Here is a 17355-nt window from a genome sequence, read left to right on the forward strand (position 1 = left end):
GAAGCATAAGGGTTTTATATCACAAGATCTCTGGGTGTTAGTAGCAGACCCTGCACCTTCGTATACACAGATGAAAGTTCTACATCTCAGGTGCTGTCACCATCTCTCTCTGAAAGATCACTCTCCTAGTGTGTTGTTGCCTATCTATGCATAAGTTTATGACGCATGTACTTGTTCCCAAACAGCAGCTGCATTTGCATGTTTTCTCTAGATGCTAGTGCCTGACCATAACAGAATAACCAGGGGCATTGTTGTTCGACCTTGTCTGCATGTTCAGACTAAATCCCAGGAAAGAACAGAATGCAAAAACAAAAGCTCTGTGTGAAAGTACAGCGTGGCACAAAGCAAAATATGTTTGTAGAGTAACGTGTGCAAAGTAGAGGGCAGTCTGCAATGTGCTCATGCTAACATAGGGAAAACGACAATGGGCCTGCACGGGTCATATGACACTGCCGACATTTTGGAAATAGTATTGACTACCTTTCCAAAAAAAAAGTGTGAAATTGATGTGTATCTCATGACCTCAGAGTGGTCAACCGAAAGGAAGTTAGGCTTACAGGTAAGTAACTTATCTTTTGGAATTTTTTATCTTTTGAAATGAACAGTGCTCACTCAGGTGTAGCCTCAAATCAATCTATGCTTTACTACCACACAAGGAACCTATTGATCATGTTTTTTGGTGTCTTTCAGAAAAACCCAGCCCTGGGGTGGACCCCACAAGTCCCACACCCTACAAAATGATCCAGACCATCGGGCTGTCAGTTGGAGCAGCTGTGGCCTACATAATCATTGTGCTGGGCCTCATGTTCTACTGCAAGAAGCGGCGAAAGGCAAAGCGGCTGCACAAGAACCCCGAGGGAGAGGAGCCCGAGATGGAGTGCTTAAATGGTGAGTTGCACTGCGTGTTCCACGGCAGATCTGGTGCTGCCAGGGATCACACAGAGCCAGTCCGATGAGGCCTCTCTAGTCTGAGCGTCTCTGTACTCGCACTGATCCCAAGGCCTGATACTCATTCATCACCCTCACACTGAGCCAGTCCGATGAGGCCTCTCTAGCCTGAGCGTCTCTGTACTCGCACTGATCCAAAGGCCTAATACTCATTCATCACCCTCACACTGAGCCAGTCCGATGAGGCCTCTCTAGCCTGAGCGTCTCTGTACTCGCACTGATCCCAAGGCCTGAAACTCATTCATCAAACTCACACCGAGCCAGTCCGATGAGGCCTCTCTAGCCTGAGCGTCTCTGTACTCGCACTGATCCCAAGGCCTGATACTCATTCATCAAACTCACACCGAGCCAGTCCGATGAGGCCTCTCTAGCCTGAGCGTCTCTGTACTCACACTGATCCCAAGGCCTGAAACTCATTCATCAAACTCACACCGAGCCAGTCCGATGAGGCCTCTCTAGCCTCAGCGTCTCTGTACTCGCACTGATCCAAAGGCCTAATACTCATTCATCACCCTCACACTGAGCCAGTCCGATGAGGCCTCTCTAGCCTGAGCGTCTCTGTACTCACACTGATCCCAAGGCCTGAAACTCATTCATCACCCTCACACTGAGCCAGTCCGATGAGGCCTCTCTAGCCTGAGCGTCTCTGTACTCACACTGATCCCAAGGCCTGAAACTCATTCATCACCCTCACACTGAGCCAGTCCGATGAGGCCTCTCTAGCCTGAGCGTCTCTGTACTCACACTGATCCCAAGGCCTGAAACTCATTCATCAAACTCACACCGAGCCAGTCCGATGAGGCCTCTCTAGCCTGAGCGTCTCTGTACTCGCACTGATCCAAAGGCCTAATACTCATTCATCACCCTCACACTGAGCCAGTCCGATGAGGCCTCTCTAGCCTGAGCGTCTCTGTACTCGCACTGATCCCAAGGCCTGAAACTCATTCATCAAACTCACACCGAGCCAGTCCGATGAGGCCTCTCTAGCCTGAGCGTCTCTGTACTCACACTGATCCCAAGGCCTGAAACTCATTCATCAAACTCACACCGAGCCAGTCCGATGAGGCCTCTCTAGCCTGAGCGTCTCTGTACTCGCACTGATCCCAAGGCCTGATACTCATTCATCAAACTCACACCGAGCCAGTCCGATGAGGCCTCTCTAGCCTGAGCGTCTCTGTACTCGCACTGATCCCAAGGCCTGATACTCATTCATCAAACTCACACCGAGCCAGTCCGATGAGGCCTCTCTAGCCTGAGCGTCTCTGTACTCGCACTGATCCAAAGGCCTAATACTCATTCATCACCCTCACACTGAGCCAGTCCGATGAGGCCTCTCTAGTCTGAGCATCTCTGTACTCGCACTGATCCCAAGGCCTGATACTCATTCATCAAACTCACACCGAGCCAGTCCGATGAGGCCTCTCTAGCCGGAGCGTCTCTGTACTCGCACTGATCCCAAGGCCTGATACTCATTCATCAAGCCTCCCATTTAAACTTCTTCACCCAGTCAGCAATGGGATTAATGATGAAGTCTAAAGGAAAGGTACACTGTTTAGGGAAAACAGATTATTTAAAATAGCGTATTGTATCTAAAAATATGTTTGTAGCAATGTCAATTTAATTCTGCAGCAATATTAAGAAAAGACAATTCGCTGTAATAATCCGCAGATGTAGGACAATGTGTAAATCCCACCCTTATAAACTGACGTTTTTAACCAAAGTATACTGGCATCTTTTCTAACATAAATATAATTAGGACCCGAAAATATAGGTTCGAGGCATGTGTGCTGTAGATGCCTTGAACCTACCTTGCATACTCCTGCCATCCATAGGCCTGGATGTTTGCAAGTTGTTTATCTTCAAAGAAGTCTTCCCTAGTCACTAGGTAAGGTGACTCTTCTTTTCGGTGATAGTGTGCATGGGCATCGACTCGATTGTTTTGTTTTTTTCCGCCATCGGGTTTGGACGTGTATTGCTGCGCTTCAGTTCGAAACCGTAATCCTCCCCACCCTCGGCGGTATTGTTTCCCTCCGTGTTTCCACTTCTCTGTGTATCGTTTCGACATCGGAATCGACCTTCCATCGGAAAGCTTTGTGGATGGCGTTCGAGGCCTAATAACGCCCGGTCAGCTCTCTGTCGATGGATCGGACTCAGTTTAAATTCTGTCCTGGGTGCCACGTGAAGTATCCGCGCACTGACGCGCACGAAGTGTGCAACTTGTGCTTATCTCCGGAGCACAAAAAAGAAAACTGTGACGCTTGCAAATCGTTCCTGTAAAAAAAGACTCTCCGCAACGTCAGGCTCTATGTCGAGACATGCAGCGTCAAAGCATTGAAGACACGCCAGACATCTTCGGTGAGTACTCCGGTCAAGAAGACATCGAGGCATCAGCAGCAGAAGAGGAGGAAACCTTCTCCGACCAAGACTCGAACTCGGAGCGTGAGATAGACCCCGACGCCGAAGAACTGCTGCAGGGACATAGTGATGTGAGTACCAAAGACCCCTTGCCCTACAAACACCAAAAAAAAACCACAAGGCTTCGGCACCACCTCCCCATTCTGGCCAAGGTTGGGGCCGAGATGATGTTTCCTATGCCCGCTTTAAGGGTTCGGCTCCGAAACAGCCAGTCAAGCCTTCCGGCTCCGTACCTGGTTGCCAAAAGTCTTCCTCAAAGCCATAACCCTCCAGTTCGAAGCATGAGTCTGGTTCGTAGCCAAAATCCTCCATGCCGAAACCCAAGCAACCTTCGGAGCCGAAACCTTCCACGCCGAAAGGCCAGTCTCCGTCTGCACTGGAAATACCAGCACCAAAAACTTCGGCACCGAAACACAGTCCCCTTCAGATCTAAAAGTGGACACTATTCTGTTAACACCATATCCAAAGCAGAAAAGGCTACACATTAACCCTGAGACTGGTCATATTTACACCAAACCACCTCAAAAACTCAACTTCAAGATGAGGACATTTCTTACAACATCCCCTTGAAGAAAAAATCTGTAGCTACAAGTCCTCTCCAGCACCTCCGTCTCCACCTCCGAATCATTTGCATATTACACCTCCGGATTCCCCACAATCACACCATGACGATGCAGATGATGGAGGATTGAATATCCCAATAGATCCATAGACAGATTACACAATTGATCCCGCAAGTGATACTGATCCAGGCCTTCACCCAGCCAAACCATCTCCTCCAAACAACAATGCATCACACCAAGAACTCCTTGCCAGGGCTGCACATTACTACGGGGTTGAGGGGCACAAAGAATCACTAGAAGAAGATTTTTGTTTGAGACTTTGGCAACTGCACACAGGTCATCACAATCACTTGCAATGCTTAAAGGCATGATGCGACATGCTGATTAGATTTTCAAGACCCAATCAGAGCACACATCTTGACTCCTAGGGTGGACAAAAAAATATAAGGCCTCTCCTACAGATCTTATATTTATAAAGGGATAATTACCATTAGATTCCCTAGTAGTATCTAATGCACGTAAGCGAGCGAATACTCACACATCATAGGATGCTCCTCCGCCAGATAAAGAGTCCAAACTAATTGACGCTTCTGGCAAGTGCGTAGCCGCTAAAGCTACAAATCAATGGCGCATTGCGAATACTCGGGGCCTCTTAGCCAGGTACGAAAGGGCACAATCGCTTCAATATCTCCTAGACGAGCATAAGGCTAAAGCGCAAGACTTCGTGAATGAGGGTAAGCTCATTTGAATTCCTCTATTCGATGTGCTCTAGATGCGGCAGACACCTCAGCCTGGGAGATTAACACCAGCATCATACTTCGGAGGCACGCTTGGTTAGGGATTTCCGCTTTTAAACCGGAGGTCTAACAATCCATCCTTACCACAACATTTGATAAGTAACATCTATTTCGTCCTAATGTCGAGCAGGCGTTGGAGAAAATGAAGGACACTGAGGTAGCTAAATCTATGGGAGCACTCCAGACTACCTCCAGCAGAGGCTCCTTTCGTTGCTCCTTCTACAGAGGAGGGTCAAAAACACCACCCCCAGATCAAAATACCTCCACTTGCAAGGGTAGCAACCTGTCCTCTCCCTCCAGAGTTTTTTCGAGGAGGTTATAGAGGCAACAATTTCAAGGGTAGGGGTAAGGGCAACACACCCCTTAATTTTCCTCCACCCAACAAACAGTGACTTGCCAACACCTCGCCCGGATTTACCTGTTGGGGGAAGACTTCAACAATTTTCCCCATTTCGCATTCTATAACATCAGACAAATGCGCGCTTGGAATTATCCAACATGGTTATTGCCTGGAGCTTATCAGCAATCCCCCAAACATTACACCTCGATCTCACAAGTTACCTTCAGAACACAAACACTTGTTAAAACAAGAGGTCCAGTCCCTCTTACTAAAAGAAGTGATAGAGCCAGTTCCCATACAGTACCAAGGCTCAGGGGTTCACTCTGTACTTTCTAATCCCCAAAAGGGACAGTTCCCTAAGACCTATTCTGGATCTCGGAGAGTTAAACTGTTCTATACTGTCAGAACATTTTCACATAGTGACACTTCAACAGGCACTCCCACTTTTGCAAAGAGGAGACTTTGTCTACCCTAGATTTAAAGGATGTGTATTTTCACGTTCCAGTTCATCCGGCTCATCGCAAATACCTCAGATCTGTGATAGCGAACAAGCAATACCAATTCAAGGTGCTTCCCTTCGGAGTAACTACAGCGCTCAGTATCTTTACCAAATGCCTGGCAGTAGTCGCCACTTATCTCTGAAGACAACAAATTGATGTCTTCCCCTATCTAGACAACTGGCTTATCAAAGCCGGGTCTCACCAGAACTGTCTACATCACATACCATACTCCTGCCATCTAGTGTTGGGTCCGGATGTTTGCAAGTTGAATTTTCCACGAAGAAGTCTTCCTTAGTCACAAGGTGATAGTCTGCATGGGCATAGACTCCATTGTTAGATTCCACCATTGGGTTCGGACATGCGCCCACCCGCCTCCCGGGCGTTCTTCATTATACATTTATACGCATGGACATCTATATACTACACTTATTCCATTCTCACCCTCTTGTGGGAAAACAGTCTAGGGTAGACAAAGTCTCCTCTTTGCAAAAGTGGGAGGTTCTAGGTGTGCAGAATCCAGTGACGTGCAGGAACTGACCCCCAGCTCTGTTAATCAGTCACTCTAGGATAACTCACTGCATAGTACTATATTATAGTATTATAAACTATGTAACATAACATAGTCTCAAACCCAGCTGCTGAGATTCCTATACCTATGGTAAAAATAAAAGGTAACACTCGAAAAATTGAATGACCCAAAAATCCACTATCCAAACTCCTTTAGCTGTGTTGGTGCGTCGATTACAAGCTCCCCCTCGGTGATTACAAGCTCCCCCTCGGTGATTACAAGCTCTCCCCCGGTGATTACAAGCAAGCTTCCCCCCCCCCTGGATTATTACAGGCTCCCCCCCCCCCCCGGGTGATTACAGGTTTCCCCCCCCCCCCCCCCCCCCCCCCGGGTGATTACAGGTTTCCCCCCCCCTGGGTGATTACAGGTTTCCCCCCCTGGGTAATTACAGGCTCCCCCCCCCCCCTCCGGTGATTACAGGCTCCCCCCCCCTGGGTGATTACAGGCTCCCCCCCCCTGGGTGATTACAGGCTCCCCCCCCCCTCCCTGGGTGATTACAGGATCCCCCCCCCCCCCCCCTCCCTGGGTGATTACAGGATTCCCCCCCCCCCCCCTCCCTGGGTGATTACAGGCTCGCTCGCTGGACTAACCTGGTGGACCTTGAAGCCGCTGTCTCCCCCACGCTCGGGGCTGCTGAAATAGACGGATTTTGAACTTTGGGAGGCTGTAGAACTACACCGCTGCTCCGGGACTGCGAGGACCAGGGTGCTCGCTGTTGCCTTGAGCCGGCACACCTGTGTCCTCTTCCCGGCCCCTCCCCACTCAGTACATAACATCTCGCGGCCCCCGCTTCGCGGGATCCGCTCGCTGGACTAACCTGGTGGACCTTGAAGCCGCTGTCTCCCCCACGCTCGGGGCTGCTGAAATAGACGGATTTTGAACTTAGGGAGGCTGTAGAACTACACCGCTGCTCCGGGACTGCGAGGACCAGGGTGCTCGCTGTTGCCTTGAGCCGGCACACCTGTGTCCTCTTCCCGGCCCCTCCCCACTCAGTACATAACATCTCGCGGCCCCCGCTTCGCGGGTGCCGCTCGCTGGACTAACCTGGTGGACCTTGAAGCCGCTGTCTCCCCCACGCTCGGGGCTGCTGAAATAGACGGATTTTGAACTTTGGGAGGCTGTAGAACTACACCGCTGCTCCGGGACTGTGAGGACCAGGGTGCTCGCTGTTGCCTTTAGCCGGCACACCTGTGTCCTCTTCCCGGCCCCTCCCCATTCTCTCCACCAACCGTGCTGCTTAAGTGCCCTGCCCTTACGCGCCAGCGGAACGCGCCCGGAGCGAAGACCGGGCAAAGAGCGGGCCGTTTGAGGACGGGAGAGGTCGGGCCTGGGCCATCCCCCCTAGACCCCCCAGCCCATTGCTGAACTCGGAGGATCGCTACCGGCACTTCCCTGCAAAGATGTCGTCAATCGAAACAAGAAGTAAAAGTGCTACGGCTGTTGCACCTACATCTAAGGGTACACTGGATAAATATTTTGTGAAAGCCGGGTCACTGCTAATTGAGGACATCACGCTCCTGGAAAGACGAATATCCCAAGAGCTGGACTGGGTGCGTAGATAGTCTATGGGCCCCCGGGCCTAGGCTAAATCTCCCGTGGTAAGCTCGGAACTTATTCTGTTGGACACAGGGGTGGATGGTATGAACAATCTTTCTGGGTCCCTGGATATATTAAATTGTACTTCTCAGTCAAGCAGAAAGGACCCTAGTGATTGTGCTGATTTCAGCATGCTAACTCTCCCGCCTGCTCAACCCCACCCCATATCTATTACTTTAAATCCCACGCCAGACACTGATAATACCAACTCCAGAGTCGCTAATGCGAATAAGCGAAAGGGGTTTAGGGAAGGAGCCATCCCCAAAAAGAGCGGAGGTCCCAAGACCAAGGGTGTGCGCAAACCAACTACTACAAAACCTTGCACAAACCCGATAACAAGAAGCTCTGGTCTGAATGTTAGGGAAAAATTCCCAATGGATAGAGCTGGGGCCATCTGCTCCAATCCACCAAGGGAGACCAGCAACCAACCCGAGTTAAATTTATTTGAGCCAATTGAGGAGGATATCACCCTTGCTGATATAGGTACCCTTATAAGAAACCTCCTTAGTCCACTGGAGGAAAGGCTAATAAAAATGGAAGCTAGGTTAGTGGTCATTGAAAAATCTACAGTCCAACTAGCTGACAATTTGAAAATAGCCAGTAAGGGTGGAACAAAGGGTACCGATAGGGTTACAAAATTAGGTCCCTCCCAGCCTATCAATCGGGCTAAAAGTGCCACACACACAACACAGCAGGCATTATCCTCCTTGCCCACAAATACCAATACTAAATCGAGGGCAGATGCTCAAAAAAATCACGCGGACCAGCTCAATCATTTATCACCCCCTTCAATTAGGGCAGACCAAATTGGGCAAAGTAACGTCGTCCCTATTGACTCGCTGAATAATATGGAGCCTATGGCAGAGGGAGCGAGTATGAGGCCAAATCCTGGACCAATAAACCTCCTTCCAGAAGCAGCCCCATATACTGTTGTTCTGGTAGGGGTACCGGAACTGAATGCTTCCTCCAAAGAATCTACTGCGTCCCTTAAAAACAAGGTGATTAATTGGCTATGCACCTATAGACCACTTCCTGAAGGTATATCAAGCCCCGTTCTTATGGTACGAAGGGTTCCATGGCTGGGCAGTCTAACAAAATCTATTAACGGCGACTGCGTTATAGTTAACTTTAAAGATCAAAGGACAGTCCGTTATATTTGTGGATGGGCTGCCAATGAAGAGGGGACCACCATTCAATCCCTACCCCTCTCTTTTTTCTACCCCCCCCTAACATACGACAGGGAAGGTGAGACTTGGGGGACTCAGTCACAAAGATCGGTTGGGTGGGGAGTCCAAGATAAAAGGGGAGTTTTCCATCACCCTAGCAGACAACTTCAAGGGTATCCCAAAACCAACAGTGTACTCGCACCCAGAGAGATTGGGCGGGGGTCCACCTAGAGGTTGGAGAGTATCACCCAACCTCCGAAGAGAGGAGCTAGCCCATCATACCTCCAATATGGCTGAAGAGGGTTGGGAAATCTACCACGGGAAAGGAGGCAACAGGGGTGTAGGCGAGTACAATCATCCTTCTTGGAGACCCCACCAGCAATTCTATCTTCCAACCTGGAATAGCTATAGCATTCTAGACATGGTTGATTGACTGCCCACAGACTCCAGTGGGAAGTCTAATTCAGTAGCACAGGAGTCTGAGGATGAAACAAATCAAGAAACAGAATACCCCATTGATCTGGAACACTATGTCTCCACGAGCAATTCCATCAGTAATATATCTCAGAATGCAAAGGAGGAAACAAGTATCCCCCTGTCACACATAGAGATTATGACTAATGATAAAGGGAACATTTGCACCCTTAACACCACCTGGAGTGATAGGCCACTGCCACTAAAAATATTATCGTGGAATGTGGCGGGTTTGGGAAATAAGTCCGACTGTAATGAATGGACTGAATACATTGATTCCAAAGACCTTTGTATGTTCCAGGAAACCTGGGAGAGAGAGGAGCATGCGAGACAGGGTTTCGCAGTATTCTCTATTCCCGCTAAATGGGGGGGAAGGGGGCGCCCATCAGGTGGTCTTGAAACATGGGTCGCAGCCCATCTGGGATGCAAAGCTACGCGCTTTCCAGTGGACTCAGAAGATATACTAGTGGTTTTATTGGAATGGTCCCACTGCTGTAGACTAGCGGTGGTGAACGTCTATTCGAGACCGGTTGCCACCTCGCAGGAATCCCCTACCATTGATAAACTTACAGATCTTTTAGCTGAACTGCCCAGGGGGTACCCATTTGTAGTGGGTGGGGATCTGAATTCACATTATGAACCTCTACCAGGTCTTTTAGATGGGGCAAGTCTAGAGGAAGAGGCAAGATGGCAAGTACCACCGATAGAATCCATTTCGCCAAAAGCCTGGAGCCCGCTGGCAGTACAGATTACTGCCCTAACCTTGAGACATGGAATTAGGGCTTGCAATGGGCGAGCCAAGTCTGATATCCCGAGTAAACCTACATTTAATCGGAAAGGCAGGGAATCAAGACTTGATTACATCTTAGTGCAACTATCTTCATGGTCGCATGTTATTGATTTCAAGGTCACCGACAGAGAAGACAGCGACCATAACGCCCTAGAATTGGACTTTCTCCTCCCCGGTCGGGGCTGTGGGGAAGTCGAACCTTACAAGACACACCCTGACCTGGTTTTACAAAACAATAGGAGAAGAATTAAGTGGGAAAATATAGTAACAGGCGCAGATAAACTCCCCCGGCTCTATAATAGCTTTATTCCCATTTTGGAAAAAATGGCGCTTTTGAGTATTGAACCTAGTACAGGGGCCAATAATAAACAAACTTGGCTGCTCCATGAAGAACTTGTAAAGACCCTATCTTTGGATCTATTTAATTATGGTCCAAGGAGGGGAAGAGGAAGGAACCAGTGCACCTGGTACAATGCGGCGTGCCGCAGGGCAAGGAGAGATCTCTTGTCGAGCATCAAGAACCGCAATAGTAGGTCGGAGATCCAAACCAAGAGACGTGAATACAAGAAACTAATTACCAACGCTAAGATTGACTGGGATCAGAACAAATGGGAACAACTTGCGAGTGCTCTAGCCTCCATGGACTCGCGGAAGTTCTGGAGAATTGTCAACTCAGGCTCCGAGGAACTTGTTTCGGCAATAGAGCCAAATATTTCTTCTAAGACCTGGCAGGAGCACTTCCAGTCTCTGTATTCAGAGGTGCCAGGCCACGGCAGTTGCATTACTATCCCGTCGGTCCATATTTGCAAGGAAGGGGATCCATTCACCATAAGGGAAGTCCGGCTTGCTATAACAGGCTTGTCAGCGGGAAAGGCACCCGGTTTGGATGGTCTCCCAGGTGATCTCTTCAAACAGGAGCCAGATATATGGGCCCCCTATTTTTTGGCGCTATTTAATGCGATTCTCAAGGGCATGGATGTGCCTCGTACTTGGCTGGGCGCAGAGGTGGTTCCAATCTTTAAGAAAGGCTCACCTCTGCTCCCATCCAACTACAGACCCATCAGCTTGATAGATGTGTCGCAAAAACTCTTCGGGAGGCTTATTCTCGAGCGTCTCCAGAACTGGATAGAGGAGACCGCTACTATGAGCCCTTACCAGGCTGGGTTTAGAAAGGGGGTATCCACTACCGATCAAATTTTTCGCCTTAGTCTTATTTATTGGAGGACGGCGCTTTTGGAAGGGGGCAGCCTGTACACGGTATTCGTGGATTTACGGGCTGCCTTCGACCTGGTGCCTAGATCTAAACTTTGGAAGGTCCTGGGCGATATGGGAGTCCCGCCAGACATCCTGGCTATACTGATTAAATTACACCAGGACAATTTTGCGCAGGTCAGGTGTGGGCGGATGGGGGCCCTAACAGAAAGATTCCCCGTCGACAGGGGGGTGAGGCAGGGATGTGTACTAGCACCTACCCTGTTCTGCCTCTTTGTCAACGGGGTAATCGCCCATTTGTCCAGGCTAAAAGACATTGACGCTCCCAAATTGAACGGCAGCAGGGTGCCTGCTGTAATGTTTGCAGACGACACCCTGCTGCTCTCCAAATCCCCCATGGGAATTCAAAGGATAGTGGATGGGTTCCTGAAATTTTGTACTGAGAGGGGCTTAGAAATCAACGCCTCCAAGACAAAGTTCATGATTTTGAACCCAACACCTTCAACACGTCCAAACCCACTCCTGGGCAAGGTGCGATTGGAGAGGGTTTCTACATGTGAATATTTGGGGGGTTACCCTGAATGAGAAAATGACATGGGTGACTCACTTGACTAGGGCAAATTTGAAATTATCACAGAAGACGGGGGGAATTCTAAGAATGGCGAGTAAATCTATATATCGCCCACTGGGCCCTATGATACAGATCTATAAATCTCAAGCCCGGGGCTCAGTTGTATATGGGGCGGAGCTTTGCGGCCATGTATCTGCAGATAATTTAACAACAACTGAGAACAGGTTTCTCAGGCAACTAGTGGCCCTTCCTTCGAGCACCCCACTGCTTCCCCTGAGATTGGATTTAGATCTAAGGCCAATTGCCGAGGAGTTAGGGCTGAAGCCCCTGGCCTTTTGGCGAAGAATATGGAGTAGCCAGGATCTTGAAGATTATAGAAGAGAGCTCCAAGAGTTTATGGCTTTACCAAATATTTCTAATATTCCTTGGTTAAAATATATGAGTATATGTGGAAGCCTAGGTCTCTTCGAACTATGGACCGACCCTGCTAACTCATGCAAGAGGACCTCGCGAAAGGCACTCTCACAATTCTATTACCAGTCGAAGCTGACAAATGGTATAGTTAATACACGGATGGGATCATTGACCCACATATTTATACAACTGAAAGATTCCTACCAAATGGAAAGTGTATTGGATGGAATGGGTCCTGTGCTGGCAAGAAAATTATACCTACAATGGAGATACGGATCTCTCCCTTTGAGGGCCTTCACGAGCTCTTGGTCCAGGCCCTCTGGGGTAGAGCAGTGTCCTGCCTGCACACACCCTTATGAGAATGACCTACATGTGGTTCTCTTTTGCAAAGCTTACCAAAGAGCGAGGAGATACTGGCTTTTACCTATTCTTAGAAACATGGGCTTTAGGAAATATTTGCCGGCGTTTAGAATCCTCAAAACTGATATGTCACCCCCGATCGTTTTTGCACTATCAAAGTATCTAATGGCCATGTGTTATGTTCGATCTCGCATTCTGAAAGCGGGGGCCTCTGTTTAAAGTATCAAGACATTGGTGTATTTTTTATGATTCTTTTAATGTTTTTTTAAAATGTTTTGAATCATGAAATTTTTTAAGGTTATTGAGTGATTGAATTTGCTTAAAACATTCTTAACTTTCAGAGTTTTCTTTTTAACAAATACAAATGTAATGTACTTTTATCTTTGATGGTCTAAATGACCGAGAATAAAGATTTTGAATTGGTGAATTGGATTACAGGTTCCCCCCCCCCCGGTTGATTACAGGCCCCCCCCCCCCCCCCCCGGGTGAGATTAAAGGCTTCCCCCCCCCCCCCCCGGTGATTACAGGCTTACCCCCCCCCCCGGGTGATTACAGGCTCCCCCCCATCCCTGTAACGCCTGCTCTGTCTTCACCCCGAAGATGTTGAGGGTGAGAGAAAGGCAGCGACGAGCCAACTACAACATGCAAAGCTAAGGACCACCTCCATCGCTGCGAGACCTGGGCCTCTCCAGTGAGGAGGAAGAGAACGTCGCCGAGCGGCCAGAAGGCGACTAGGACAGATGTTTTGGTCGTGAAGGTCAAGGAGAAGACTTCGAAGGAGGTACGAGAGTCTTCGACCTCGGAAAAACTAGAAGAGTTTCAAAAATCAGACTCAAGACCTCCAAAGGGATCCTCGCCGTCTAATCATTTGGCGACCGCAGTTGCATCCAAACAAAAACAGACCGTAGGATCCTTGAATAAGGACTCCGGAACGGCAAAGGTCCTCAAAAAAACAGACGTTTAAAGACAGTCTGGAAAAAGATGCATCGGCATTGAAGAAAGAGAGGCCCAAACGTACATAGATGGCCGGATCGGCGTTGACAGCCGAAAAACAGTAAGCTGAAAATCTTGACACCGAAACACACGCGGCTGAGACAGAGAGAAAGAGGCTGGAAGCCAAAATGGCTAATATCTTGCAACGATAAAAAAGACTTCGACAAAAGCTTGAAGCAATTCAAGATACCGCCAAAAACAAAAAATGCGGAAGGCGAAAAGGTCGTTGAAGAACCAATTCTGCCTAAAACCCCCGAACCGATCGAAGAAGATGATGAAGATTCATTCTTCTTCGGGGAAGACGTCGAGGAAGACGAACAAACATATGCAGAATCGACGATTTCGGAGAATCAAGACCTCCACTGGCAAGATCTCGACGCCGAATCACCTGAGGAGGCTGTGGAATCCTATCCTTCGAGGCCATCACCCCCAGATGACATTGGCATGTACAATCAAGTGATTAAAACAGCTTCTGAAATTATGGGGTTCAGCTAGAGGAAGAAAACCACAATCATGTTTTTTATTCCACTGATGCCAACACAATTTAGAAATGAATTCCTCCCAATGCTGCCAAGTATATTAGACCAGGGGAAAGGCATTCAAGGAGCCTGCTACATGCAAGGCTATAACACCAAGGGCAGAACAGAAGTATAAACACTCCTCTAAAGACTCTATATGCATCAGGGTATCGGTGCCAGCTGACTCCATCATTGCCTCAACAGCAAAACAAGCATTGGTATAGCCAATAGGTCTCGCCTTTGGGACCTTATAAGTGTTTAGCCATGCAACAGTTGCATAATTAAATACTTATAAGGTCTCAAAAGCGAGACCTATTGGCTATGCCAAGCGGCCGTGGTGACACGAAAGTGATCGCAATCGCGATCAAACATCAAAGCGGCCGCGAAAGTGAAAGTAATCGCGGTAAAAGCGGCGGGCGCGCCCGCGCACATGCACTGTAGCTCTAGGCTGGCCTGGTAGCACTTTTTGGAGCCCTCTCAATAAGTCTCGCCAGACCAGCGCATGCGCTGGGTCAGGCGAGACCTAAAAAGAGCAAATGTACGAACGACAGTGAGACTACTTCCAGACAAGGAAAGCAAGAGGATGGACCTCGTAGGAAGGAAGGTGGAAAGGAGCGATGCTAATCAATGGCGCATTGCTAATTCAAATGCATTGTTGAACAGACAGACTTACCAACATTGGTAGGAGGTAGGAGAACTGTTACAAAATCTACCAGAACAATTCCAGAAAAGAGCTAGCCACCTGGTGGAAGAGGGTAAAAACATGGCAAATACATGTTTAAAATCAGCCCTTGATGCTGCTTGTTGGAAAAACCCCACTCCCACACCGGAAAGGGTGGTGGTAACGGGGTCTTTCCAGACATACACAGTGGTAGCTTGGCTCGAGTGGTCAGGGGTCAGGCAGCGTGTTAAGCATACGCAATACCCATACAATAGCCATGCGTGCATCCGTTCCAAAAACGACACTACACCTTAAAAATTATGAAAATATCTCTGTGTTTATCTTCTTTTCTCTTAGTTGCTGATTGAATAAATAATAATACAATCACAGTACACAAGCTTCTCCTTAAAAAGTGCAGGTCAAATAAATAGTAATACTTTACAGGTGCAATAAATAGGATCAGGTCAAATAAATACTATGAGGGAATAAATACTGTACAGAAATAAGTTAGCTCAGGACAATAAATACATTACAGGAATAACTTAGATAAATACAATAAATACAGTACCCTCAATAAATAATACCAGCCAACAATGACATTTGTAAAATCAGATCACATTTAAAATACTATGGGCTGATTTGGCCCAGTCACAGCTTGTGGTTAGGTGGATGGCCTGTGGGTGTCTCACCTAGCTTGGGTAAGGCTGAGGCTAAAACTGAGGTAGATCAAGGGTAATCTAGGAATCTGGCTCTCCCAAACTACACCACCCCTCACACAGGTCACTGTATCAGTCTCAGTCCACCCCTGGCACTTCCAGGCTGGTTCCAACACCTCTTTATCCCTTAGGATGGTCTTTTAGAGCTCCACAGGGCCTTAGGCGCCCTCTATTCCACTTACTGCCCTTTCTATGAAGCTCCGACGCCGCTGGAGTCGTGTCGACGCCGTGAGGCGGTTCCGGTTCGATGGCGGCCTCGGCTCGATGTCGATCTCCGATTCGATGACGTCGGGCTGTCTTGGCTCGATGTCTACTTCCGCCGGCTCCGGAGTGCGACCTCCACTCCCGACCTCCGGCACGATTCTCTTCAGGTTCCGGCGACTCCGGAGTGCGACCTCCACTCCCGACCTCCTGCACGATTCTCTTCAGGTTCCGGCGACTCCGGAGTGCGATCTCCACTCCCGACCTCCGGCACGCTTCACCTCGGTCTCCGGCGACTCCGGAGGGCGGACTTCACTCCCCCGTCGACGCCGCTCACTCGACCTCGGGTGACTTCCTCCTCGACCTCTGGTACTCCTCACGACCTCCGTCGGCACCCTCTCTCGACCTCTGGCGGCTCCGGGTACGACGTCTGCTTTCCAGTCAGCGCCGCTTCTCCACCTCGGGCTCCAGGTCTCAGGCTTCTCGACGTCGGACTCCAGGGAAACCAATAAACAGGTCAGATTCTTGCTTTTCTTTACTTCTAAGGCCTGTTCCTGCTGTCCAGGTCCTTAAGATGTTTTTTCTTGCTTTCTCCCACACAGGGCTCCAGGCTGGGCTCAGTCAGTAGGGACTAGTATCAAGGGTGGGTTTATGGACCCCACTCCAGGCACAAGTTTCCACCCCTGCTGCCTCACTCCTTCCTCCTTCAGGTTTCTGCTGCTCTCTCTTCACCAGTCAGGTGCCAACTGCCAGCTCCAACTGTCAACTCTGGCTTTAGCTTCTCAACATTCCAAACCGCCTCCAACTGTCACAGGGTTCTGGAAGGTGCTGGTAGGTTCCAGTGGGTTCTGATGATGTCACAGGTGGCCACCATTTTGTGCTCCAGGCCCTCAGACAGAAGTTCCAGGGGTAGATAAAATGGCTCCCTGAATCTGCATCAATACGAAAAAGTCTGGTGGTTCCCAAAAAGGAAAAATACTAACAGGGTTTGAGGCAAAAGTGGGACAAAATAAATAATGATGAGGAGGGACCACCCAAAGGGCTGACAGGTCTAACACGCGTCCCCCCCAGCTGAAAGTGGGGAGAGCTACCCAACCCCTTGGGAGTTCTCATCACTAAGGCGGAAATACCTTGAGAGACCGTCTGCATTGGCGTGGTCCACTCCAGGCCGATGTTCCACCTGAAAGTCCATTCCCTGTAGGGAAATAGACCACCTCAACAACTTGGGATTCTCCCCCTTCATCTGCATCAGCCAACAAAGGGGTCTGTGGTCGGTCTGAACCAGGAAGTGCGAGCCAAACAGGTGTGGCCGCAACTTCTTCAGAGCCCATACCACTGCAAAGGCTTCACGCTCTATTGCACTCCACTTCTGTTCCCTGGGAAGTAGTCTCCGGGATAGGAAGACCACGGGTTGATCCAGACCCTCTTCATTGAGTTGCGATAACACTGCCCCAATGCCATGTTCTGATGCATCTGTCTGGACAATGAACTCCTTGGAAAAGTCTGGGGCCCTTAAGACCGGGGCCTCGCACATGGCTTGCTTCAGCTTCAC

General features: G+C 49.1%; 1 protein-coding gene across 1 annotated transcript in view; it reads left to right on the forward strand.

Moving 5' to 3' along the window:
* PTK7 (protein tyrosine kinase 7 (inactive)) overlaps positions 1-17355 on the forward strand; it is a 632664-nt gene that overhangs the window by 418288 nt on the left and 197021 nt on the right. The window contains exon 14 of the mRNA XM_085610156.1: positions 691-888. Within this exon, the coding sequence (XP_085466282.1) occupies positions 691-888 (198 nt within the window). The remainder of the gene's footprint in view (positions 1-690; positions 889-17355) is intronic.

Source organism: Triturus cristatus, chromosome 6 (assembly GCF_964204655.1).
Source record: "Triturus cristatus chromosome 6, aTriCri1.1, whole genome shotgun sequence".
Taxonomy (NCBI): Eukaryota; Metazoa; Chordata; class Amphibia; order Caudata; family Salamandridae; genus Triturus; species Triturus cristatus.